Consider the following 26,452-nt stretch of genomic DNA (forward strand, 5'->3'; position numbering starts at 1 on the left):
TCCAAATAAAAATGATTGGCTATTGATTCAACTTATTTCTTAATTTTTCATTTTCATATAAAATTTAAGTACTTTAATAATAGCTAAAACGAAAGGATTTTTTTCCCCTTTTCTTTCTCCCTTATAAATCAACCGAAATGGACAAACTTAGTTATATAAATAATATATATTTTTGTCTTATATAGATTGCTGTGTGAAGGACTTTATCAACGGTCTCAAGTGGCACCTTCAATTATATGAATAATGTTGTTTATATTTATAAAAGTCGATTTTTCATTATAGTTAATTTTAATTATACATTACTGTCTCAGTTTTTCTTTCATATGTTCATAAATATAATAATTAATTCCAATAACACTGAGTGAAAGCAGATAAAACTTTTTTTTTCGATTAATATTAATTAAAGAGTTTTGTCAACTATTCTGAATTGAGTTTAAACATAAAATTATAAAAAAAAAAAATTGTACACATTTATTACATTAAGTTATAAAAGTATAATAAATATTTTTTAATAAATTTTTATCATTATTAATTATTTTCCCTCCAATCTTAGGTTAACATTTTTCTTAATTAAAAACCTCGACACATCTGTAGCAATACCAAAGGCCTAATTTGGCTCAAGCATGGGAATATTCCATGACCAAAGTCACCTCCTATAAATTTCCATTGTTTTCTCCGCCAGGATAAAAAATACCAAAAGAAAAAACAAAAAAGAAAAAAGGGCATCACTGATTATTTAAATAAATTAGGATACCTTTCATGCTTTTTTTCTCTTTGGACATTTCCTTAATTTTCTCTAATCATTGTCCACATGGGTTCTCTTCAGTGCTTGCTAATGATTATTCTTCCACTGCTTTACAATGTTGTTGCGGCTTGTTCTAATGGAACTTGCAGGGTTTGTATCCCCACTCTACTACTTTGTCAAATCATGTTGTTATGTCTTCTTGTTTTCACCTTTAATTAAATGGTTTCAAACTAATATTAATGATTAATTAGCTTCTTGATGATTGCTCTTCTGATGGAGATTGTGGCGCGGGGCTCTACTGTTTCTCCTGTTCATTTGGGTTTTTAGGCTCTAGGTGTGTGAGATCATCTATCACAGATCAATTCAAGCTTATAGTAAGATGTCTCTATCTCTTGTTTTCTTTTCTAGTTTTTACAAACACTGGCACTGACAAATGCCTAAATGAGAAACTACATATAATCATAAGACTTTTTCTTTCTCTATAAGTCATGAGACTGTTTAGCATTGCTATATAAATCAACAAGACAACAATAACAATGTGGTTGGATGATTGGATCACTTTCATCATTCTTTTACATAATCTGAATATTTTTTGTAATATTAAATTTATATCAAACATTAAATTTATATGATATTATTTGTAATATGAATTTTTTATACAACTTATTTATTAATATATGTTATATAAAGTTTTTATTCATATAGAATGTAAATATTTTATTTCCATGATTATTAATGTATCAATATGTAATTATTTTAGTTCTATTATGTAAATTTAAGCTACTATTATTATTTTATTTGTACTTTCATACAATGTATGTTTATTTTAATGATTTAAAGATTAATTTAGCTTTAGTTATGTTTTATATAAATTTTTATATTCGTATGATACATATATTTGTCCTTGTGAATTAAATTCCTTTATATATAACTTTCATCTATCTATAAACATATTTAGTTATAATTTATTTATTATGTAATATGATTTAGTGCATTTTTTTTTCTGATGTCGTGAAAACATTAACTCCTAAGATTTAAATATATTTATATTTTATTTTTAAAATGATATTTATTTTTTAATTAATAATGCTTGATTTAAAAAGGATAAGAGAAACAAACTATTTTAATACAAATTAAAATAACTCTATAGTCTTGTTCAATTATAGTAACATGGATGGACCAATATAATTTTGAAAGATAGATAAAAGCATGATTTCTCCCCCCGTTTATACAAGTTGAGAAAACAAGTAAAATCTGTGTTTCATCTTAATCACTTACTGGTTGCTTCGTTCTTCTGAATAGAATAATTCTCTACCATTCAACAAATATGCATTTTTGACAACGCACAATGCTTATGCCATTGATGGGGAGCCATCTCACACAGGCGTGCCCCGAATAACTGTCACCAACCAAGAAGACACTGTAACCCAACAGCTAAACGTATGTTCTTTCTACTCCCAAATAAAGCTTCATTATCATTACTTTTCTATTGCACGGATTCTCAAAATCAATTCATAAATCACTATTTTGTTTCAACAATGGTTAATTTGTAGAATGGAGTTCGGGGACTAATGCTTGATACATATGATTTTGATGGAGATGTTTGGTTATGCCATTCATTTGAAGGTCAATGCCATGACTTCACAGCTTTTGTAAGGAAATTAAAGTCATCTATCTAATTACTTTTATTTTCTTTCTTAATTCGTTCTGGAGAAAAAAAAATTAGCAATTTATTTGCAAATTCATTAATGAATGTCTCTACACCGTGATCCTAACTTGTAGGAACCTGCTATAGACACACTAAAGGAAATTGAAGCTTTTCTATCAACAAATCCAACAGAAATTGTCACAATTATCTTGGAAGATTATGTTCATGCCCCGAATGGTTTGACAAAGGTTTTCACTGAAGCCGGTCTAATGAAGTATTGGTTTCCATTGACAAGTATGCCAAGAAATGGTCAAGATTGGCCTCTAGTGAGTGATATGATTGCCAAAAACCAAAGATTACTAGTTTTCACTTCTATAAGGTCTAAGGAACAAAGTGAAGGCATTGCTTATCAGTGGAATTTCATGGTTGAAAACCAATGTAAGGAAACATCATATATTAAAAATCTTTTCCATTGTTAATACAAATATTTGTTCTTATCTCCTTTGTCAAATTTTTTTGGTCATCTTCTGTTAAATTCTACAGATGGGGATGGTGGTAGGAAAGCTGGAAGTTGTCCAAACAGAGCTGAATCATCTCCTCTTAATGACAAAAGCAAATCCTTGGTATTGGTAAACTATTTTAGAACAACTCCAATTAAACCAATCACATGTGAAGATAATTCAGGAGAACTCATTGACATGCTACACACTTGTTATGGTGCTACTGGTAACCGGTGGGCTAATTTTGTTGCTGTTGATTATTACAAGGTTCGTTTTAGGAAATTTTTGTCTCTTTCTTCTAAATTTTGTTGCTGAAGTGTCAATTTTCCCTTCATAATCCTTGTATTCTTATAACAATTTTTCAATGTATGTCCAAGAGCATACACAAAAGATATTTTAAAAATAATATTTTTATTAAAAATTATAACATTTAATATTATTACTGTATCTGATTTTGTTATAATCTTGATTTTTTTTTAAAAAAAATATCAAAATATATAATCAATACAATTCTCTCATAATTTTTAATGTAATTCAACATAAATTTTAATTAAAAATTTATTTTAATTTTTTTACAAATGCTCTAGTTCCAAAAACTGAATAAAAATAATAATAAATAACAAGTTTTTTTTATTAAAAATTACAACATTTAACGTTATTATTATATTGAATCTTGTAATATTTTTTAATTTTCATTAAAAAAATTATACTTAAAATTTTTCTTCTATACCCTCAGATAGATGTTAAAAAAAATATTTCTCATAATGAGGGTTTTGTGCAGAGGAGTGAGGGAGGAGGATCGTTTCAAGCTGTGGACACTCTCAATGGGAAGCTTTTGTGTGGATGTGATGATGTTCATGCATGTGTGGTAAAGCAACTAACTTCAATCTTTAGTTTTTGAAAGCATAAACACACACTCAAGTTAGTATATATAACTACTAACACTTTCTGTTGATTTACGTTTTTCAGCCAGGATCAACTTCGCAAGCTTGCTCACCACCATAGAAAAAGCATAGAAGAAATATAAAATGAGTTCAGACATTAGGTTGTTGTCAATTTTCAGTCATTGAATAACTTGTTGGCAAGCTTATTAAGTCATACAAGTAATATAAAATGAGTATAAGCGCCGTCTATATATTGATTAATTTAAACGCAACCAAAAATCAGAGAGATAATGTTAAAAAGACGAATAAATTAACAGTGATGAATTAATGAACCTAGAAAAAGAGAGAGATAACGATACTTTATCAACCGTCTCAAGTAGCACCTTCAAGTTATATAGATATTTATAGTAGTTCACTTTGTATTTTAGTTTTAGCAACTTCTAATTATACATTATTCTGTCAATTATGCTTTCATAAGTTCATAATAATATAATAATTTTATGAAAACTTTTTGCTGGGTGCGCTCGTTTATCATCGTTTAATATTATTCTAATTCTAATATCGTCTTGCAAAGACTTGATAATTCAGGACAAATATTAATTTGAAACCTTAGACACCTCTATAGAATATAGCAATAGCTAAGGCTCTTCTGATGGAGATTGTGCTTCCATTTGGGTTTGTAGGCTTTAGGTGTGTGAGATCATCTATCACAGATCAATTCAAGCTCATAGTAAGATATCAATTCAAGCTCATATTAAAAGAAAATTTTTTTAGAAACCATATTTTCTAACTATGACACATTTTTTGTTGTGTATTTAATTTTTTATTATGTTTTATTTTTTCAAATACTATTTTTCATTTTATTCATGTTTAATTTTATCTAAATTTTAAATCTTGATATATTGTGTTAAATTAAAAACATATATTTCTTTTTAAATAAATTATTTAATTTTAAATTTTGACTTACCATATTAACAAAGATAACAAAAATCTAATATTAATTTTAAATTAATGATATTTTTAAATTAATCTTATTTATTATATAAAATATTTATTATGAATAATAAAAATACTTATTTTTAAATTTTTTTAAAATATATATATATATATATATTAATACATTTTATTTTTAAATTGAATACATTTATTTTAATTTTAAAATATGTTAGGTATCTGCCAAAAATTCAGTGATATTTATAAATATACCACAATTAATTTATCATTGTATAATGTCCTCATAATACGTGCTAGTGAGGTAATGAATTTAATGGAACCTGACGTGAACTTGTCCATAAATGGGGGTGGGTCTGGCGATTTGACGCCCCTAATCGGAACCTCGTGGGTTTGAAGTTTCCACTTTCCCACTCGAAGTTTCATCGTTTCATGTGAATGTTTCCTTCAAATTTCAATTATTAAACCATAAAACCGGTACCGTTGAGGCTTTAATTAATGAACACTTGGTCTTTTAGGATAAGAAATCGGGTGGGCAAGAAGAGAAATTAAACAAGTAGGCACAGAAATGAAGAAGAAGGATCATTGTCGTTATCATGGCTATGTATTCTTAGTGGTGTCACTGATCCTACTGCTTAACGTAGATGTGAGTATAGCAATCAATGAACTCCCATTTTGGCATGCAGAATGCTCTATGATGTGTTTATTGATGCTGGTTGGGTGTGTAAATGTAATAATAGTAAGAATAATTCCGTGTGTGAGCACTATATCTTATACGTTTGTGGATTTTCTTCCTCCTATTCCTATAGAATGCACTGTTGAAGGCTATTATCAACTATTTATGTCTTTCTGATCTGATATCTGGTCTTATTGCTTCAGACCGAATCCATCTATCTCTGTTAATTATCTAATTTACCTATATATATAAATTAAATCAACTTATCTAATTATAAAATTGAATTATAGTATTATTTATTATTAGATAGATAATGATTCATTCAATATATTTTTATTATTCCTTAAATCAAGTAAGACAAAGTTCTTTGATTGATCATAACTCCTAACATAATCGTTCGCAATCAAGTAAATAAGTATAGGTTTTGATTTGTGTTTGATGGTTAATAGGTTTATGTTTACTGTAATATTCTATTCAGTAAACGTTTACTAATCTTTCGTGAATACAAACAGAAGTACTTCTCTTAAAAAAAATGAGATAAATTAAGCAAAAGGTACAAAACATAACTTGTCACTTAAACGTAAGACACTAGCACTCTTGAAGAAAACATGGTCCAATTTATCAATGATGTGAGCATACATCTCCGCTGACTCGAGAAAAAAAAAACATTGACTCATTCTTCTCCTAAATTAACCTTTGTATTCTTTGGTCTGCGGGCCCCACTGAACCTTGAATGTTCTTGCAGCTGCAATGCAAGCTGAAGGCCCTTAACTACCTCACTGATTGATGGCCGTTCATTTCCATCATCAACAACACAATTCAATGCCATTTCAACAAACTTATCCAAACACTCTGGAAGAATGGTTCCTCTAACGAAGGGATCAACCATTTGGTATAGAGCTTGAGGTCCACCTTCACTGTGGCATGTTTGGGCCCACTCCACTAAACTTCTCTGCATGCCCTCCACTTTACGTAGCAAAGGGGGTCTCCCACACAACACTTCAAGCAACACCACACCAAAAGAATACACATCAGACTTATGGGTCAACCGTTTAGTCTTCGAATATTCAGGGTCCAAGTATCCGAGACTACCCTTAACTTGAGTAGTAACATGGAACTTTGATACCCCATCTGGTCCTATTTTGCACAGCCCAAAATCCGAAATCTTAGCCACCCATTTCTCATCCAACAAAATGTTAGAGCTTTTCACATCACGGTGGATAACACTGTAATTAGCACCATAATGGAGATACTCCAACCCAAGCCCTGCCCCAATACAAATCTCAAGCCGTTGGTTCCACGAAAGGGGAGCGTTTGTAGAGCCATATAGATGGTCTCGGAGGGTCCCATTGGCCATGAAATCATACACTATTATCATATCATCTTCATCATTGCAAAAACCAATCAGAGACACCAAATGAGGGTGGCTAAGTTGAGACAACATCTCAACTTCTGTCCTAAACTCTTCAACTCCTTGTAAACTATTTGGAATGAAACGTTTTATGGCCACGGGTTTTGTACCATCATCAATGTACCCTTGATACACCTTTCCAAAACCTCCAACTCCAACAACGAAAATATCATCAAAGTTTATTGTGGCTGCTCTTATATCAATGATTGAAAAGTGACGACACATACCTGAAGGAGACACTGATTTATTTTTACTACTTATATCTTCAGAAATCATCTCCATCTCGGTCTTGCGCTTAGTGAATCTAGCCATGTGCCGAACCCAAATACATAATAAGAAAATAAGAGTGACCGAGATGATTGTGGAAATTACACTATACAAAACATCACGTAATAATGTTTTCTTATTACTGCTTGATGAACTATCTAACCCTGTTGATGAATCATGATTTGTGTCTGCTTCTCGGACTATGGCAACAAGTTTGAACCCTGAATAATTTTGCTTATCGCAAAGAAGATTGTGTTTGAAAGAAGATAACACTTCTATTCCGTTGATAAAGGCAAAGGCATCTTTAGTTAGGTTCGGAGTGAAGGTAATGTTTAGCCTTTGACCTTGTTCAACGTTTATGCAATACTCCATGAGAACAATCTTATTGGAATCACCGTACTCTTCAGCAACACGTGAAGCGTTGAAACCCTTTAGAAGGGCGTAAGGACCTGCTTTTACGGAAAATAAGGACTTGGAACGGTTGAAACTACGGTATGAAGCTGCGTGAAAATAAAGCCTAAGGAACTTTGGGCCAACGGTGACGGAAAAGGAGTAAGTGAATTCATATTGAGAAAGGCGTGCGGTGCCGTATGGGATATGGTTAACTATAGGATCAGAAACTGCGGTTATTGAAGAGTGGTTTTGATCTTGCAGTTCTAAGAGAGAAAAGTGTTGTGAATCGATGTCTCGGCTCCATATACGGTCACCCACTATAGAATTTGATTCAAATGAAGAGCCACAATTAATTGCGAAATCTTCTGTAAGGGGGTAAGAATTAACGGGGATGATGAACATGATTGAGAATAATATCATATTGAAGAGTTTGACTCCTGATGATTTGGCAACACTGCTAAATTTGTTTGTTCTCACGGGCACCATTGTTAATTATAACTTTTAAGTTATAAAACTACATCACTTTAATAATTATATGCACAAGCAAGATGACGACAACGCAAACGTAATATCACATTGTCCTACGTATCCTTTAGCTAAGAAATTTCAAATAAATTTAGTTATAGTGAGTATTTAGTGAAATTATTTCTAATATTTCAATCTTCACTCGGAATGGAACACGCTTTCCACCACTGCAGGTTAAATGCGTATGGTTTATAGAAAATCATATTTTTATAAATCACGTAGTAGAACACGCTTTTGTTCATGTACTTCCTTGTCCTTGACCACATGCTTTAGAAAACGCCACATTGTTGATCCCATCTATGACCATTCCTTTTTTATTTTTGTCATTCATTTTTTGCCAACTGGGATTCAGCATCTACATCACCTTCATTAAATCTTGGTCCTTAATTTGTAAGTCCAGAAAGGAGGACTGGACTTTTTCACTAAAGGGCGCTCTCGCACATCCACCGTCTTGGTATTTCTTTCTTCTGCTTCCTTTATCACCAGTGTGTTCATCATTGGTTCTTCCATTTCTTCTTTGTGTTGATGGAAATCCCTAATTTTGTATTCACAATGAGTTAAAAAAGACTACATATGTACTATTATTGTTTTGACCACTAGTTCCTTCACTTGTTGAACTAATATGAAAATTAAGTCATCAAATAGCATCTCACACTATGGTAATCATCCTCATTGCATATTTGTAATAATAAATTATTTTCATTTTAGAAATGTAAAACAATATGCAAACAAAAATGTCTGCAATAATTAGATTTAGAACGTCAAATTTATTCTTAATTTCTTTGCAATCTATTTCGTTCCCTTCCATGATACATTATCCGCAGCAATGCTAAAAAAGAATACACCAAATCCAATATAATTATAAAAAAGAATGATACAATTTATTATCTGGTGGGAATCTCCCGTTTTTATATCCAGCAAGTGTTTCCAGAATAATCCGTTTGTATAGCTGTACTAAGTCTAACCCTCAATTCAAAGACTGATAAACGTCAAGCAATTGTGTGATTATCCGACATCATCCCAATGTTGGTTAATAGATTGGTAAAAGACAAGCTTTCAGAAAAATTTCAGCTATTCATCCTTTGAGCACACGCGTTCTGAGAAAAGGAAAAATTGAAATGCTTTTAGGCTAAGAGATATATCATATATACACAGAGAAAAAGTACTATTATGTTCATGAGGATTCAAAGTTAGCATATTTATTCCAAACTAACAAGCCCCAGAAGGAAAAAAAAAAAAGAGACGTCTATAATATTAAATAAATATGCAAAGCAAATAGCATAAACTTGAAAAAAGGAAATCAAAAGGAGAAAAATGCATTCAAAAGGACAATCAAAACAGTTTGAGGACATGGATTGTATCACACCACTAAACAAATTGTGGACTATTTTCTTTCCAATGAAAATATGATTTTAATAGAGCACTATGGCATAAACTCTTAAATGATGTTTGACGAGCAGGAATGCCTTTATCTTTAAGCATGTCTCTCTCTGTCCTTACATCTGTTCTTAGACAGAGCTGTTTTACTGGCCTGCCTTTTGTATTTTGTTTATGTTGCCCCAAAGGAATTTCTATTGCTGATATAAAAAAAATGTTGGACAGATTTGCTGCAATTTTTTAGGAACTTTGGAGTTTGATCCACTGTGTTCTTTTCCATTTTCTATTCAGGAGGATGACATTAGATTAAAAAAATGTTGGACAGCTTTTGTATCCACATAATTTTAAGCTGTATAAATGTAAAACTGAAAGCATATAACTCAAATATAATCCAGAGTTACTTAACATGGCCACAGCTGAAAATTAGGAGGATGGCATTAGATGTCAGGATATTCATACACCTAATTAAATCAATTATTATACACAAATTTAAGTCCAGCTATTTCAATATTTCCTTATACTAAACCATAACATACAGAGATCAGAAACATAAACCCAAGTGCACATACACAAAGAAATGCAACCAGAGAGGAAGAGTCCTTACTCAGATACTCATAAGTCAATATCATTGAAGTGCCCCATGCTGACATGCTAAAAAATCTTGGACCGAACCCTCTATAAAAGCCTTTCCAACCTTCTTCATTGATTAAATCTTTAGCAACTTGTTTTACGGAGATTCTATTTTCATGTCCCATTACCTGGAGCATAGCACTATCCAGTCAGAAAAATTAAATAGGTAATAATCAAGAAAAAAAAAAGTATTAATAATTATGCAAGCAAGATGAAAATACACAATGTTCACCAAATGTTATTTTCATTCTTTTCTTCCCCTTTTAGTCTGCTTTCAGATAATGAGGGTGCAATCTACCATCAGCATAATGGTTCAATGAACTAACTCTGTAAATATACTTAAGCAACAAGTTTACTAATATTTCTATCTTTATAATCTAAGACCTTTAGTTTGAAGCATAGCAAGAACATGATAAGAGTCCAGAGAAGATTCATGAACAGAGCAATACAAAAGAAAGAAAATCCTCACTTTGTGAGGTTGTAGTCATTACAGAGAACTGTGAACTAAAATAAGATAAATAAAAATCGTCCACAAGATTATGCAAACCTGTAATCGTGTCTTGATAGTGTCCAATGGGGTTGTAATGCAGGAAGCAGTTGCACCAGCAATAATCCCTCCAGCAGCCTGAACTAACATAATCTTTTGCAGACTAGGAGTGCCTTGATCATGTTTGGCACTGTGGTCCAAGAAACTGTCCATGCAACCAGGTGCTAATTGTCTTGAATATAGAAATTTTGCATGATAACATAGAAATAAACATAACAGCAAGCACATGTACTAAAAGTTAATTACCCTATCATTTACAAAACTCACCACTATAAAAAAAAAATTGAATTACAAGCTTACTGCAAACTGCAAAATCAGCTTATCCTTTTGGCAGGCTCTCAGCCAAGAAGAAATTCTAGCTCTCCTGACTTAATACAATCCACTGCCTGCATGCAGATGCAGTCACAGCATCATACATTTCAACTGGTATAATTCAATTCTTAGAGACTGAATCCATTACATTAATCTGACCAAGTTAACATTAAACTTTAAGAATATTTATTAGATCTGAACAATGTACTATGCCAGTCCAGTGCTTTTTTGCAGTTTTGCCATGTCCTTGGAGCACAATGGACACCCATAACTCTAAATTAGATGGAACACCTATAAGCTACGTTTGAAACTCATGCATATGTCACAAATAACATTTGTCTAGAAGATACTGTGTATTTTAATAGAGTCTACCTTGTTAATGGATTAAGAAGATATATCAACACACCCATACTAATCACAGTATTGTAGCAAAACAGTACTAGTCCAACTTTAAAGGAAAGAATTATACGAGTTCAGTTTATGAATCTCTAAACAATCAAAACTGTCATTTAGATCATGGAAAGTTAGCACCAATTTAGTGCCTCAATCATGGAAAGTTACACTAAAGTTGTCTAACTCTGAAAATAAAATAAAATCAAGTGCAAGGCCTAATTTTAAGTATTAAACATAGTTTTAACTTCCAAATAAGATCATTGGTTCAAGGAGACAAAGTTCTTCCCTTCTATTGAAAGCTTCACAAAGAGAAAGAGGCCTTTTAGTTTGTGGGGAATCAAATGGAATATTTTTTTTCTTGTCTTTTGAGAATCGATACAATATAAATATAACTGAAAAGGTAATACAACGATTCAATATTAAGATGTTAGAAACAGGCATTACTCTGTCTTACCTCCAAATGAAGCGTTGACTTGAACCATAACTTGCCCACCATACTGCACTAGAAGGTGAATAAGTAATAACAGACAGACCAAACCCTCGATACAATCCCCGAATGCCATCAGACCTTAAAACCTTACGAGCAACATCTAGACCCCCTCTATATTGGGCATGACCTGAGTATCCTTGCACCATCAACTTTTGGCTAACCTAAATATCATTTTGATGTGAATTAGATATTAGAATTATCCATATAGAGGTAGAAGAAGAAAATTTTATCAAGAAAATAAATGATAACGAAGTGAAAGGATACAGAACTTCCTCATCACAACTATAAAAAAAAAGGGTAAAACAAATATAAAAAAAAAATTCCTTATTTATCTAAAAATCTGACATTAACATGCTTTAAAAGAAGAATCAGTGAAACACCAAGACAGAGACAAGACATTTACAGGACAAACAAACTAAAAAAATTTCTATTTGTATAATCTTACAATATAATCCAACAGGATACACCACCATACATATGCAGACTAAACACGTCACTATAAATCTCACTTTCCATCCTTCTTCCAAATAAAATTTTCCTGAATTTAAGCATTCTTAGTATGTGTCCTACACTTTAAGTCCTAATTAAAAAACTACAAGCATTAGCTCCCAATTGTGAGTTTGATTAAAAAAAAAACAATAAAAAGTATTTAAAATAAAAAAAAAATATTACTTTTATTAAAAATCATAAACAAAAATGAGAACAGTAAATAGTTCTTCTGAATCGCAGCAAACATGTGTAGAGCATCAGTGATCAAACTCCAACTTCCAAACTTGAAAAAATGAAAAACAGATTGTTGAGCTGGCTAAAGAATTTGTTTAACAGCGGAGCAGATGCATTTGAATGTACCATCATATCCATATGTATGCAGTATGGCTGTTTGTTGTCCAAAATGATGAATTTTGAAGTTCAGGTATAAAAAACTCATGCAGTTGAGCTCAAGGTTACATGAATTAGATTATCATACCACATCAATTGGCACGAACACAGATTGAGCAAAAAGCGATGATGTCATGCCTGCAACTCCATTTGCTATAGCAGCCTGGGTAGTTTCAGATAGTCTAAACGGTTCAAGCATTCTGAAGGCAGCCACCTTTGTGGTCTCTAGAGTGGTGAGGAATATGATTCTGGCAGGAATTGCACCAGTGATAACTGTACCAAATCCTCTATACAAACCGAGAATGCCATCTGTTCTAAGTATTCCTTTTACAACAGAAAAAGCATTTCTCTCTACCGTATCTTTTGTGGCAACCTGCAGCCTAGTTTTCACAACAGAAACCGGGTAAAGTGCCACTGTAACACCTGTAAAGAGTCCAGCTCCTACGACATAGAACTTAGTTTTATCTAGCCTGCAGAATTGGGTGAACTTCATTAGGATACAGAGCTACTATTTGCAAAGTACATTATAACACCATGAGAAAAAAGTCAAATTCGTAAAATATATTATGAATAAATCAACACAAGGGCAAGATGGCCTCAATCTTCATGAAGAACTAGCATCCACAGTTAGAAGATAAAACACGCAAAACTTTACAAAGGGCATTACAAAACGTCCTTAAGAGGAAAATGGAAGCAATTCATTTATTCAAGCAGTCGAATGCAATCATCTTGAATCTTTTATACATGAACTCCACATTCAACATTGCCATCTCATAGAGTGAATCAACTATACGAACATTGCCGAGAAGTAAAGAATGCAACATAACGAGTTTCCCATATGCAGTTAAGCACTAATGACAGCTTGTATGCATTATAAACAGTCTTTCACTCTTCAGCAGTTTCCATAAAATTGGGAACTTCATAATCTTTTTTATTATTGGTTTCCCTTTTCTTTTGGAGAAATTAGCTCACCCTTTTATGGTTTTCATTCGATTCACCATATAGTGATAGATACAAACAAACCCGAAGCCATAACTCTACCACCCCAATCAAATTATTAAAAAATAAATAAATTAGGGGCCATGGTGTACCAATTTTTTTTCGAGTGACGGGTATGTCGAAATACACCAAAAAAGAACAAAAATGATAAATCAATAGCAACATTCAGAAAATAGAAATTAAAAAAAAAAAAACATAAACAAAGAAAAGAAGAACAAACAATACTTGTCCCAGTTAATCTCGGTCTGACCGAAGGACTGGGCCATTGGAAGAATCAAAAACTCTCAGAACAGAAGCGAAGAACAGAACGACATCATCCCAGGTTGTCTTCCTTGTTATGAAAAATGTAATTCTAAGAAAACAAAATTTGCAAATAAAGGGAAATGGTCGGTTGATAGTTTGGTGAAAAGGCTGCGCATACGCGGAGTTGTGAGAAAAGCACGCAACGCACGCCTTCCATTTTCAATTCCTTCATTTTTTTATTTTTTTTTCCATCACTTTGACCATTTTCTATTCTATTCTTTATTCCTCGCCAATCAATGGGATGGAATAACACTGTTCATACTCGCTCCTCTCCCCATTTCCGTTGTCCGTTATTTATTATTTATTTATTTTGCATTTATAAAAAAATTATTAGAATGTGGCTATTTAAATTTGAAGAATCGTACAGTACATACTCTTAACATTAACATTTATTAAAAATTTTAAAAATATAAAATAAAATATTAATTAAAAAATAAAAAAAGAAAAATTTATGTAATTTTATATTTTTTAATAAAATTTAATAAATAATAAAAAATGCATTACAAAATATATGATTGAGAATGTATTGTTAGTTTTACTTAACAAATCGTGTTAAGAAAATTATTTGACTCTAAACAAGAAATGATATATTCTCTGTATTTCATGAAATGAGTTTACAAACATAGGAATGACATTTTGAAGTAACAATGATTATTTATTTATTTATTTATTATTAAATTTATATAAACTTTAAAGTAATGCCTTTTCATTTTTCTTTAGTTTAGTACTTGGAATGTAGTCAATAGTCATTTTGCCCATGACTTGTAATCATTAGTTAATAACTTCATTAGCAATTCAAAAGGGTGTTTGAAGTCTATTTTGGGAAATAATTTAAATTCATAGTGATCCTCTACTCTATGTAGTTCTTCTCTCTCTCTCTCTCCCTCTTTTCCGTATACTGGTCATTACATGTGTTAATGATCATATTCGAATGTCTACGGGTTGTATTGGAATTACTCTAATAATATTTTACCAAATCAAAAGTAAATATAAATATTTTATTTCTTATAGTATAGATAAAAAAAATTCATGTATTTAATAAAATGGAGGAAGCCTCCTTCAATGTTTCGCTCATATCTTTTTTATTATTATAATTAAAAATTCATTGATTCTTTCTTTTTCATATGGCTCATAACATTCTTCCAATGTGGCGGGTGCATGACATTGTTTTGAAAATTTGGTCATGGTAACCATTTTAGATATTTATTTTTTGTCATCAAAACATTTTAGATTCAAATCATGAAGTTGGGTCATGATTGTTGAAACAGATTCCCAGTGCTAGCCCAAGTCAGGTACGGTCCAATTATCAATTAATGCAAATTGTAAGTCCAAATTATCCATTTCAATCAAAAATAATTCTCTGTAATCTTCAATGGATAAGAAAAGGGTTTATTGACTGTTAAGGCGAATGTTTTATTTATGCGTCTAATTTCCTGTGTTTCCCTGGAATTTGAGTGTGTTTCATTACTATAGCTTCTTCTTTTTTCTTGTAATTTTTGGCTATCCATGCAATGTGAAACCAATTCATTAGTGTAAATATCTTATAACATTATTTTTATGAATTTAAAAATCTGAAAAATCGGTTCTTGTAAGATGAACATAAGGCTTAATTTTCTTTTAAAAACATAGGATAACTTTTGCATATAATAAAAAATGGAAAACCATGTTAGTGTTCAAGACTTTACATACATGCCCACTCACAATAGCTGGCATAAGTGTTTCTTTTATTCTTACACTGTCACACAAAATGACAAGTTGACGACACAACATTTCCTCACTATTGGATCTTATATCCGAGTTGTGTGCCAAATGAGCTTGCAAGGAGCTGTTTGGTTGCGTTTGCTGTCTTCTACTTTGGAAAATGACAACAATATTGTATGCAATTTTTCAAAAAACTTTAATCTAATAATAATAATAATAAATTATGAAAGAGTTAAAGCATATCATTTCAATAACAAAAGTATTTATAATTGATCATTAACGAATTATTTATTCATTATTTTTTTTATCTCTAAGAAACATGTTCTATTTAAATATGAACAAAAGAAAAAGAAAGAATCATATTCAGAAGAGTAACTATTTAACAGCGCTTGATGTGCTTGTACATTAGGAAAGTCTAACGCTGTCGGTAAGGTACAATCCCCTAAAGCGAGGGTTCCACATTGCATTATGAGAAGTGAGGGTCTCGGAGACCAATTACCACCGACACAACAAGCGATTCAGGTTTATGTACACATAATTCGGACCAATCACGAAATGCCACGTGTATTAATATACCATCATAATTCATAAAACGCCAATTTCGTCAACTTTGTAAATAAATAGAAATCATAGAAGGGCTGACCTAATGCCGCAGGTCGCTTTCATAATTCTTCAGACTTAGTTGGTTTGATTATGATATCGATTAATCAATAGCTTTTTATATTAATAATTAATCTCAATTTGTTTACTTTTCTTCTACTATGCAATTAAAAACGATGAGGAAAAACCATTGATATGGTAGGTGCAACTAAACCTTTTTTTTTATAAGTTTGATTCATTTTTTATTCTAAAGGAAAAAATATATATTTTACAAAAATAAAATTAACATATATTCTAATATTAAAAATGATGAGGATTCATATGTACAGTATATGCATTGATTAAACCCTAAAAAACTCATTAATTTATAAGTGGTTGGCTTTATGAAAACTACTTTGAGATGTCATCATCTTATAAGTTTAACTCTTTCTTACATAATAGAATTTTTTTTGAAAGCAATAGTGTTTTTATTAAACACTCAGTATAAGAAATTTTGTTTACACTATCATTATGTCCATAAAATAAATTAGGTTCTCCAAGTTTTCTAAACTATTTTATACTGTGCAATACTGCAAGTAGGTTAGAAAAGTGATAAACTGCATGGCAAGTTATGTGCATTATAATGTTATGATATTTTAAAAAAGGTACACTATAGTTCATTGCACCATGCTTTTATCATCTGAGCTTAGAGAAATAATGGGATGTGTATCTTTCAAGGTAAATGCTAACTCATATTCTTAAGATGGAAATTGATTAAAAAATTAAAAAATATATATTCTATAAAAACATTGCTAATATGTTTTAACGTGATTTTAATAAAACATTTTATTTTTAACGTTTTAACTAATGATTTGAAGACATTAATTAACAAAATATAGCTTAATTAACTTGATTGAAACAAATATTTTGCAACTTTATATTATAACATTTCTTGTTATACCAAATGAAATATTTATAATATCGAGTGGGAGCACCCTGTTATATTTAATGTAAATCAACATGATACGGATCAATTATAATCATACAACTAATCATATATATATATATATATATATGTATGCCACTTTTTATCACAAAATTTTGCAGGCCAAATTCTACATCTACAACTACCTTTTCTTTTTCAGTTATCTTACCGGTAAAAATCAATACCTATTTCTATTCGTATATAACCAGATTTGTCAGTAAAAAAAGTTACGAATAAAAACCATTAAAAAAAACTATCAATTAAGACATCAACGTGAGTATTATAATATATATATTTTTGAATCGCGAGTATCTCTCACAAAAATAACCTTATTTAAACTGGCTATATTAAATTAAAATACTAATATATAAAATATAAAGTTTAAGAGTTATATTATTTATATAGTAAATTTTTAACATCATTTTTTATTATATCAATTATTCTACCTATTTTTTTAATGTATATTTTTAATATAAAATTTATATATTAATGCAAGTTTTCATTATTTTACATAATTTTTATTAGAACACCGTCAATAACGAGTTTAGGTACGTGCAAACTTTATAGGGTAACACGTTGCTTATATACCTTTCTTAAACTGATGAGCCAACTGGGACAAACCAGACAGTCAGTTTCTGCCGCTTATTTTTTTCCACACTCTCTCTCTCTCTCTCTCTCTCTCTCTCTCTCTCTCTCTTACTTTCTCTCTCTTCTTTCCCTTTATTTCTAGTCTTCTCTGTCACAGATCTTGAACTGCTCAGGCAAGAACTGAGAGCACTTGGACCCCCACGTACATTTTGCAGCAAGGAAAATGGCCTTCTCTCTGCTGCCAAAATCAACTCCTTGCATTTTGTTCTTGTTTCTACTCTCTTGTGTTTGCTTCACTTCAACAGGTTCACTCTATTATTGTTGTTAAAGTCTTGAAATTTTCATTGGTTCTGTGTTTTTATTTGATGGGTTGTTCAGTTTTCCTTAGCTGCATGACTGTTTTCATTTTCTGTTGGTCTTCATTTTGTGCTGCGTGGACCTAACGCCCTGTTGGTTTTGGAAATTAATGCTTGTGAAAGATGCAGCCTTTGTTCTTTGAATTTGATAAAGAAAGTGGGTTTTCTCCTAATGTGGAAACTTTTTATCATTTTTTAGCTCCTGGTGGTTAATCTCGTTGATGCCAATTGTTTTAAAGATTTAGATGTGAAACAGAGAAATTTTTAACGAGAATTGATTTGGCATTTGAATTTTAGTTAAGTGAGAAGTAAGTCTATGAATTTTTTCCCCTTTGGCTTTTGGACTATGTTTTACGTTGAATTTATGATTGCTTACACTAGATTTGTGCCTAAGAACTCCTGCAATTAGAAAAACCGTGCATGTGTCGGGAGTAACTGATAGTGATCAGTTTTGGATAATAAATTTATAAGTGGAATAATTTATGCATAAAGGTTCTCGCAGATTTCACATCTTGGATATCTTTCAGTTCTTTATCATTAGTATGGGATGTAATTATACCGATTTTGGTTATTAGTATATTTAAAGGATGGAATCATAAATCATCCATGCTTAAGAATTAAATATGTAAAAAGAACTATAACTTCAGCAGCCATTAACTTCAACAGTGTGTGTGCTTGTTAGCGTTTTTTTTGCATGGCTACTTAAGTAAGTCTAGCAATGGAGCGTTTCTCATAATTTCTTTTGCTGTTTCCATATGTATCACATCATTATATTTGTTATTTATTATTGGAATGTTTTAAGGTTCAACGTTTACTTTGTTTTCGTTCCTTTCCTTTTAATCAATTACCACTTTCCGTTGGGTGTTTATCTTTCAGATGCTTATGATCCGCTTGACCCAAATGGGAATATCACAATCAAATGGGATGTTATAAGCTGGACTCCTGATGGATATGTTGTAAGTATATTATTTTACAAGATTGCCTATTAATATGAGAAGCAAACCATCTGTTGTGCATTCTGCATGGTGTTGAAATGCATTTATAACTCTTTTACTTTCCATTGGTTCCTCACATCTGTTGTGATGATCTGCATGTTCATGTCAGCTGCATCCCATGTCATACATCGTTGCTTACTCGGCTTTTATAACTACCTGATAGTTTTGAAAAAAATTATTATTATGATTAGAAATGTGACATGGTTTGAATTTATTATCACACTTGTGATCTGTGTTACAAATTACAATAGTTTCAAATTTGTATTTGCTGTTTAAGTATTAATTGATTAATTGGTGACTTTTAAATAAGTGGCTTATAACCCTATAGAGTAACTTTAGCTTATTTTTGCCCCATTATTTAGATATTAAGAAACATTTGAATGTACAGGCTGTTGTTACAATGAACAACTTCCAACAATATCGCCATATCCCAGCACCTGGCTGGTCGCTGGGATGGACATGGGCAAAAAAGGAGGTAATATGGACCATGATGGGAGGGCAGACCACTGAACAAGGGGATTGTTCAAAATTTAAGGGAAATGTTCCACATTGCTGTATGAAAACTCCAACAATTGTAGATTTGCTTCCTGGAACACCTTACAATCAGCAAATTGCAAATTGCTGCAAAGGTGGCGTGCTCAGCTCATGGGTGCAGGATCCAACCACTGCAGTTGCATCATTTCAAGTAAGCGTTGGAAGAGCTGGAACCACAAACAGAACTGTCAAACTCCCCAAAAATTTCACCTTGAAAGCACCAGGACCTGGTTATACTTGTGGACCAGCTAAAATTGTGAGGCCTACTCAATTCATTCAACCCGACAAAAGAAGAGTGACCCAAGCACTGAGTAAGTTAAAGAACTTTTATGTCATTTTTTCATAGTTGTCAATATGGTTATCTATTTTTCTTCTGCCTCCTACCAACCTTATACTCTTCCTTCAACGAAGTGTCACCCACTAGTTGTAGGTTTTGTTGATAACAAAATATGGTACTCATTTTGCTAATTCTTTGCTTAAATTTAAAATTGTTTGAATTTTACAGTTGTTATAAGTAACTATCAGCAAATTCTAGGAATTTACTATATATATCCTTAACGCCACTCTTATTTATTGCAGTGACGTGGAATGTGACATGCACATATTCACAATTTCTTGCTCAGAAAACTCCCTCTTGCTGTGTCTCACTTTCATCTTTCTATAACGACACTATTGTGCCTTGCCCAACTTGTGCATGTGGCTGCCAAAGTAACTCGTCTCAGTCAGGGGGCTGTGTACAGTAAGTTTCCATCACTCTGTGTGCTGAGATTTCCTTCTAGATATTAACTAGTACACTCATATTTCCTTTCTCTCTGTGATTACAGTCCAGATACGCCACATTTGGCACAGGTTGTTTCTGGCTCTGGGAAGAATAATTTTTCACCTTTGGTTCAATGCACTAGTCATATGTGCCCAATCCGAATCCACTGGCACGTTAAGCTTAACTACAAGGAGTACTGGCGTGTGAAGGTTACTATTAATAATTTTAATTACAGGATGAATTATTCTGAGTGGAACTTGGTTGTTCAACACCCAAACTTGGATAATCTGACTCAACTCTTCAGTTTTAACTACAAGTCATTGACTCCTTATGGTTCCATAAGTAAGTGTGATTCTAACTGCTTGCTTGTTTCATGTATCTGGATCTAAAAATTTCTTAATTTTTTTTTTTTTGGGGTAAGTTTTCATCTAAAACATCAAAACTAGTACTACTTGCTTTTGTAAACTTGGGAGGTAATCACTAATGTTAAGTTGCTTGTAACAGATGATACAGCAATGCTATGGGGAATTAAGTTCTATAATGATTTCCTCAACCAAGCTGGCCCTAATGGCAATGTGCAATCAGAGCTACTCTTCCGAAAGGATGCAGCAACTTTTACTTTTGATAAGGGTTGGGCTTTTCCTCGAAGGATCTACTTCAATGGTGACAACTGTGTGATGCCACCACCTGATGCTTACCCGTGGTTACCTAATGCTGGTTTGCGACAAGAGGTTTCCTTGTTTGCTTTGGTGATGGCTTCTTTGGTAGCGTTGCTATTTTATGCATACACATGAAGTTCCAATCTGTGGTACACGTAGCCTTGTAATAGAAAATTTTCAGCCAGACCAGTTTTGGCTCATATTTGTGATGTCAATTTGGTAATTGAAGCAATTGGGAGGATGGCCAGTGGCAACTCAAGACTAGATCATGTGTCCTATCATTTGTTAGAGGATTCAGCATATTGGTGATAGAATTTGCTATTGTTTTCGTGTCTGTTGTAATGCAATGATGTATGTATCCTTCTAATTGTAACTGTAATTATAATAAATATATACAGCAACATATCACATGAAAATATAGACTTGATGAATCATATGTGGATTTGAAATTATAATGGGCTTTTTACTTTCAGCTTCGTACTTGGAATCAAAATATATATATGTATTTTTTGTATCATGTTATTGTCTAAGGGAAACTGAATGAAAGAGAAAACATGTATTTGTTACAGAATTGCAATACAAGCATTTACATGAATCAGACAAAATCATTGATGTTGTATTCAGGATCTTTTTAGTGCTCATGAATCACAACACACACATTCAATAGTCTGGCTTGGCCTTTCAAATAATTCCTTAAGAATCTTCATACCTGTATCTGTGTGTAGGAAAACCTGGCTTCAAAATTTCACAAAACAATCCCAACTCACATATCTATTGATTCACCAACCAGCTAGCATGACAAGCAGTGAGAAAATGAATGCTGGGAAGTTAAGTAGGTTTGCAGGGGCAGAATTAGGGAGGAATGGGTAGGTATCAGGTGGTGGAAGCATGCATTCTTCACCATTGAAGTAAACCTTTCGAGGAAATGCCCACCCTTGCTTGAATGTGAACGTATTCATGTCCTTCTGAAGAAGCACTTCTGATTGAACATTCCCAGTTGGTCCAGCTTCCATTAAGAGATCATTGAAGTATTTCATGCCATAGAACATACCAGTGTCATCTGCAAACAAAATGAGAATACACTTGAGCACTCATTCATAAGAGTTAGCGACTTTATAAAACACTCAGAAAAGGTTTATTTGCTGGAACTTACTTATGGACTCATAGGGAAGCAAAGGCTTGTAATCAAAGCTGAACACTTGGGTGACATTGTTGAGATTTGGATGCTGAACAGCAAGAGTCCAGAGTGAGTAATTCATCCTGTAATTGAAATTTGTTACAGCAATCTTGACTCGCCAATAATCCTTGTAGTTGAGCTTCACATGCCAGTGTACCCTTATTGGGCACATATGATGAGTGCACTGTAGCAGTGGTTCATTGTCTTTTTTTGGGGTGTGAATTCCCACCATGCTGAGACGTTTAGAGTCACTCCTGCATATCATACCAACATGTGAGAGAATGATGACAATTCTCTTTTGGTTGTCTAGTTGTTAGATATGAAGAAGTCATTAATTGTTTTGAAATATTAGACTCTACTTGACACAATTCTTCTTGTTCTGGCAGCCACAGGCACAAGAGGGGCAAGGGGTAATGGTCTCATTGTAGAAGGATGACAAAGATACACAGCAACCTGGGTTCTTTCTGGCCAGAAATTGTGAGTATGTGCAAGTAACATTCCATGTCACTGCATGACATAAAACAAAAGTAACTAACATAATCTTTTGAACGGTGGAAGTTGGAGAGAAAATTAACATTATAACGTTAAGGAACTTACTTAGTGCTTGAGTCTTGCGGCGCTTGTCAGGTGTTAGGAAAACAGTAGAAGGAACAATCTTGGCAGGGCCACAAGTGTAGCCTGGTCCTGGGGCCAAGAGAGTGAAGTTCTTAGGGAGTTTAACTGTCTTGTTTGAAGTACCAGCAAGGCCAACACTGATTTGGAAGGATGAGACAGCTGAGGAAGGGTCTTGGCCCCATGCTGCCACCACTCCACCTTTGCAACAGTTTGAGAATTGCTGGTTGTAAGGCACACCAGGTAGCAAGTCTACAACCGTGGGAATTTTCTTGCAGCAGTGAGGCACGTTGCCTTTGAACTTAGAGCAATCTCCTTGCTCGGTGGTTTGAGCCCCTACCATGGACCATATAACTTCTTTCTTTGCCCACGTCCATCCCAAAGTCCATCCAGGATTCATTATGTGCCGAAACATTTGGAAATTGCTCATTGTTACCACTGCCTGGTAAAAAATGCAATAGACAGAAACAGGTGATTTCATTACATTGAAGGTTAATTTTACTCGATGTGCAATAAATTAATGCTAGCTGACTATACTGTGACCTATGTATCTTAGTCTTTTAATTTGATCTTTCAATGCATCCTTGCCAACCTATGATGCACCAATACAATATGTGTGTATAGTATATGATACGTATCAGATGCGCCCACAAAACTATTCTTAAAATATATAGGATACAGTATGTATCGGATCCATATCTAGACATGTATGGAAATCCATAAAACATTACAAAATATAATTACTACAAATTAAAGTTAAGAACATCCTCCTTGGACATTGCTAAGAGCAAAATAAAAATATAAATCATTATAATCGTAAATCGTTGCTTATTGCCTATCAACGGGAAGAGTATCAATCTGATTCCCTTCTTGATAATACAGAAGACATCTTCCATTTTTTATTCTTCAAGAAGACAACTGTTTTTGGTTCCCTATCGTATGCATGCTTCTAGATCTCATATCTGGCTATATTATATTTTTGTAACTTTTTAAAAAGGTTTGGATACTTAATAGAAACGTATCTGTAATGTAATTGGAATTCGATACATGTATTTGATATGGATATTTAAAACAAATGCAAGTATCGGTGCTTCGTAGTTGTCAACTACATGTAGCTATTTGTTGGGATTTTGTGTAGCTTAGAAAATATAACAAATAACAATGGGGTTTGTACTACTTACTACATAGCCATCTGGCGTCCAAGACACAACATCCCATTTGATCGTTATGTTTCCGTTTGGATCCAAAGGATCATACGCAGCTAAAACAAAAAAAACATCGACAAATTAATTGAATATGCATGAGAAAATGATAAGGCAAGAGAAACCCATAAAAAAACGCAAGTGAAATTGAAAGAAAAAGTGCAAAGAGAGTAACTTTATATCACCTGCATAAGAGAATAGCACAATAACAGAGAGAGCTGATATGACAAGCCTCATTCCCTGAATATTGTGCCTTTGATGTTATCAACAATGATAATTGGCACCAAGAGTTGCCAACCTTCTTTCAGTAAGAAAAAGGAGTATCTTCAGCTCAATGCTATGGAATTGAATGTGTAGTAATGTAGAGAAAGAGCCTTGAAGGGAATTCAGTTTGAGGTTCAAGTGATGGCTCACCTAATGGTTGTTAGGTACCTTCACATTTATATTTCTATAATTCTCTCACACTTGAGATTTCCTTTTGAACTTCCCATATCTTAAAGCAAAGGCCACTGACTATAGAATAGGCGGGAGATATATGAGTGAATATAACACTTCAACGGCTGTGCTTGAAGGGGCAATTGTTCTCTGATGGCCTAGGCTCACCATACTGTGAATTTACCACTCTACCTCTTATTCCACACATAAATTCTTTCACAAAGGTGTATAAAGTAACAGAAAATATTAAAGGTTTGCCCAAGACAAGCGTAAGGTAATTTTGTATTTAATAAGTGTATGCATGGAGTTGATAAAACTGGCTACTTAACTCATTCAGGTTAGCATGTAATGGGCCAGGTCGAAAAAACTTTAAATCTAATTTAGATTTATAAAAATATGCTTAACACAGGTTAAAGCACAATTTATTGTGAAGTTTTGCAGGCTTAACTGAGTTGGATTTTATTAGATCTATTTAAAAAATACTAAATTTAATTCAAACTCAAAACTTAGAAGTTTAAATTTTACATTTTATTGGATGCGTTTGAGTCAGTTTGATTGAGTAGACCCATCTTCTCCCTTTCCTTTTTACCTTTTTTTGTTGTATCTCTAGGAACTTACCATTTACTTGACTTCTTCACTTACCAAGAATGATTGGAACAGAAGAAGGATTGGGATGAGACGAAATGAAAATGTGGTATTGATCATTATATTTGGTAACATATGTCACTTCTCTAGAACTTGCCAACTAATTTTGTGAACCTCCTCTTTATTATGGTCTTGCTTTTGTCTCCACGTTGAGTCAGATCATGAGTTTGAAGCAAGCAAGCTACGTAGGGACAGGTAGTGAGTTCCTTTCTGATCAAAAGGACACTCCAGCTGCTGCATGCATTTCCATAAAATCTTTGGATGCTTCAAGCCTTGAACTGTATAATATATATAAAGTCTACTTTATACAACTAATACGAGTTCTGTATTCAAAGCCAAAAGTATCCTTAGCAACAATGTTACAAAGAGAAATAATATCTACAAATTTATAACAAATTAGAGATAGGTAGAAAGTGAAGAGGTGATAAGATAGTTAGTGTAACGAAAAAAATATTTATTGTATAATTTTATTGCGAGAATGATGCAACTCTATTGTAAACTACCAAGATGACTGGTGGCATGGAGTCATATTGATATGATTTAAATTATTAAATATAATAAATAATTTTATTTTAAATTTTTTTAAAAAATTATTTATAAGCAAAAGTTTTTTAGTATCCAAATTATTTACGTTAAAATATAAAGTTAAAAATATTTCAATAAATAAAATATGTGTATGAGTTAAAATATTATAAATGTGACTTTTCTAAATATAATTGTTAAATTATAATTATATATTATTTTATTTGATGTACATGAATTAGATATTAAATATTTTTTATCGATATAAAATTTTACAAACATGATCTATATGATAAGATTTTCTAATTAATGACTAATTTTATAATAAAATATCCTAATAAAAATTATTAAATAATATAACTCATAATTTAACTTACATCTAATGCAATTGAATTAATTTTTTAAAATATCATATATGGCAGAAAAATATTTATTTTTATTCTTTAGAATTAAGATCTACGTATGAAAATTATCACGATACAGATGTTAATATATATATATATATATATATATATATATATATATATATATATATATATGTGTGTGTGTGTGTGTGTGTGTGTTTTGAGTGAAATAAATTATAATTTTAAAAAATAAAAATATAAAAATGATAGCATGATATGGTAAAGTATTGAATTTAATTTTTAATATACACGAAAGAAGTAATTTAGTTGTTACTATTTTTAAAATAATATTTATTTTCTTATAAAATATAAATAATAATATAATTTCATATAGTATTTTATTATAGTGATATAAATATTTATTTCAT

General features: G+C 32.1%; 5 protein-coding genes across 7 annotated transcripts; 2 read left to right on the plus strand and 3 right to left on the minus strand.

Moving 5' to 3' along the window:
- Window positions 1-811: 811 nt before the first annotated feature.
- LOC113862551 (PI-PLC X domain-containing protein At5g67130-like) lies at window positions 812-3,898 on the plus strand. Its single transcript, XM_027495631.1, has 8 exons — window positions 812-895; window positions 997-1,119; window positions 2,048-2,185; window positions 2,299-2,397; window positions 2,528-2,831; window positions 2,937-3,160; window positions 3,675-3,761; window positions 3,863-3,898. Exons 1-8 carry the CDS (start codon window positions 812-814, stop codon window positions 3,896-3,898), a joined length of 1,095 nt encoding a protein of 364 aa, XP_027351432.1.
- A 1,952-nt stretch (window positions 3,899-5,850) lies between these two features.
- LOC113861746 (receptor-like protein kinase FERONIA) lies at window positions 5,851-8,093 on the minus strand. Its single transcript, XM_027494760.1, has one exon. The coding sequence runs from the start codon at window positions 7,959-7,961 to the stop codon at window positions 6,078-6,080; it is 1,884 nt and encodes a 627-aa protein (XP_027350561.1). The 5' UTR covers window positions 7,962-8,093; the 3' UTR covers window positions 5,851-6,077.
- Window positions 8,094-8,775: 682 nt separating this feature from the next.
- Window positions 8,776-14,098, minus strand: LOC113863940 (solute carrier family 25 member 44-like). The gene is made up of 6 exons (XM_027497741.1): window positions 13,853-14,098; window positions 12,717-13,098; window positions 11,714-11,910; window positions 10,555-10,699; window positions 9,982-10,135; window positions 8,776-9,097 (listed from the first exon to the last, which is right to left on the minus strand). Exons 1-6 carry the CDS (start codon window positions 13,891-13,893, stop codon window positions 9,072-9,074), a joined length of 945 nt encoding a protein of 314 aa, XP_027353542.1. The 5' UTR covers window positions 13,894-14,098; the 3' UTR covers window positions 8,776-9,071.
- A 3,709-nt stretch (window positions 14,099-17,807) lies between these two features.
- On the plus strand, window positions 17,808-23,691 carry LOC113863938 (protein COBRA-like). Of its 3 annotated transcripts, XR_003504575.1 has the most exons (8): window positions 17,808-18,088; window positions 19,016-19,095; window positions 19,523-19,979; window positions 20,248-20,407; window positions 20,493-20,770; window positions 20,933-21,438; window positions 21,813-22,537; window positions 22,651-23,691. XR_003504575.1 is itself a non-coding variant. In XM_027497739.1 (6 exons), the coding sequence occupies exons 1-6, from the start codon at window positions 18,007-18,009 to the stop codon at window positions 21,220-21,222; spliced, it is 1,347 nt and encodes a 448-aa protein (XP_027353540.1). In that variant the 5' UTR covers window positions 17,808-18,006; the 3' UTR covers window positions 21,223-21,497. The 3 variants fall into 3 exon arrangements, 2 of the variants coding, with proteins under 2 accessions (XP_027353540.1, XP_027353538.1); XM_027497739.1 differs by lacking the exons at window positions 21,813-22,537; window positions 22,651-23,691 and having other exon boundaries at window positions 20,933-21,497; XM_027497737.1 differs by lacking the exons at window positions 21,813-22,537; window positions 22,651-23,691 and having other exon boundaries at window positions 17,851-19,095; window positions 20,933-21,557.
- On the minus strand, window positions 21,846-24,469 carry LOC113863939 (COBRA-like protein 4). Its single transcript, XM_027497740.1, has 6 exons — window positions 24,264-24,469; window positions 24,058-24,137; window positions 22,862-23,318; window positions 22,624-22,771; window positions 22,241-22,518; window positions 21,846-22,147 (listed from the first exon to the last, which is right to left on the minus strand). The coding sequence occupies exons 1-6, from the start codon at window positions 24,313-24,315 to the stop codon at window positions 21,867-21,869; spliced, it is 1,296 nt and encodes a 431-aa protein (XP_027353541.1). The 5' UTR covers window positions 24,316-24,469; the 3' UTR covers window positions 21,846-21,866.
- Window positions 24,470-26,452: the final 1,983 nt, after the last annotated feature.

This window comes from Abrus precatorius, unplaced genomic scaffold (assembly GCF_003935025.1).
Source record: "Abrus precatorius isolate BTA unplaced genomic scaffold, Abrus_2018 Scaffold3, whole genome shotgun sequence".
NCBI classification, from domain to species: domain Eukaryota; kingdom Viridiplantae; phylum Streptophyta; class Magnoliopsida; order Fabales; family Fabaceae; genus Abrus; species Abrus precatorius.

Excerpts from the sequence above, each read along its gene's own strand:
- LOC113862551 (XM_027495631.1), top strand. The coding sequence starts at position 812 with ATGGGTTCTCTTCAGTGCTTGCTAATGATTATTCTTCCACTGCTTTAC. Across the intron at positions 2,398-2,527 it reads GCCATGACTTCACAGCTTTT|GAACCTGCTATAGACACACT; the intron begins GTAAGGAAATTA and ends CCTAACTTGTAG. Across the intron at positions 2,832-2,936 it reads TTTCATGGTTGAAAACCAAT|ATGGGGATGGTGGTAGGAAA; the intron begins GTAAGGAAACAT and ends TAAATTCTACAG.
- LOC113863940 (XM_027497741.1), bottom strand. The coding sequence starts at position 13,893 with ATGGCCCAGTCCTTCGGTCAGACCGAGATTAACTGGGACAA. Across the intron at positions 13,099-13,852 it reads ACCGAGATTAACTGGGACAA|GCTAGATAAAACTAAGTTCT; the intron begins GTATTGTTTGTT and ends CCAATTCTGCAG. Across the intron at positions 10,700-11,713 it reads AGTCAACGCTTCATTTGGAG|TTTCTTGGACCACAGTGCCA; the intron begins GTAAGACAGAGT and ends TTGCATGGACAG.
- LOC113863939 (XM_027497740.1), bottom strand. The coding sequence starts at position 24,315 with ATGAGGCTTGTCATATCAGCTCTCTCTGTTATTGTGCTATTCTCTTAT. Across the intron at positions 22,772-22,861 it reads CCGCAAGACTCAAGCACTAA|TGACATGGAATGTTACTTGC; the intron begins GTAAGTTCCTTA and ends TATGTCATGCAG. Across the intron at positions 22,148-22,240 it reads GCTTCCCTATGAGTCCATAA|ATGACACTGGTATGTTCTAT; the intron begins GTAAGTTCCAGC and ends TTTTGTTTGCAG.
- LOC113863938 (XM_027497737.1), top strand. The coding sequence starts at position 18,895 with ATGTATCACATCATTATATTTGTTATTTATTATTGGAATGTTTTAAGG. Across the intron at positions 20,408-20,492 it reads CAGTCAGGGGGCTGTGTACA|TCCAGATACGCCACATTTGG; the intron begins GTAAGTTTCCAT and ends CTGTGATTACAG. Across the intron at positions 20,771-20,932 it reads GACTCCTTATGGTTCCATAA|ATGATACAGCAATGCTATGG; the intron begins GTAAGTGTGATT and ends TGCTTGTAACAG.
- LOC113861746 (XM_027494760.1), bottom strand. The coding sequence starts at position 7,961 with ATGGTGCCCGTGAGAACAAACAAATTTAGCAGTGTTGCCAAATCATCA.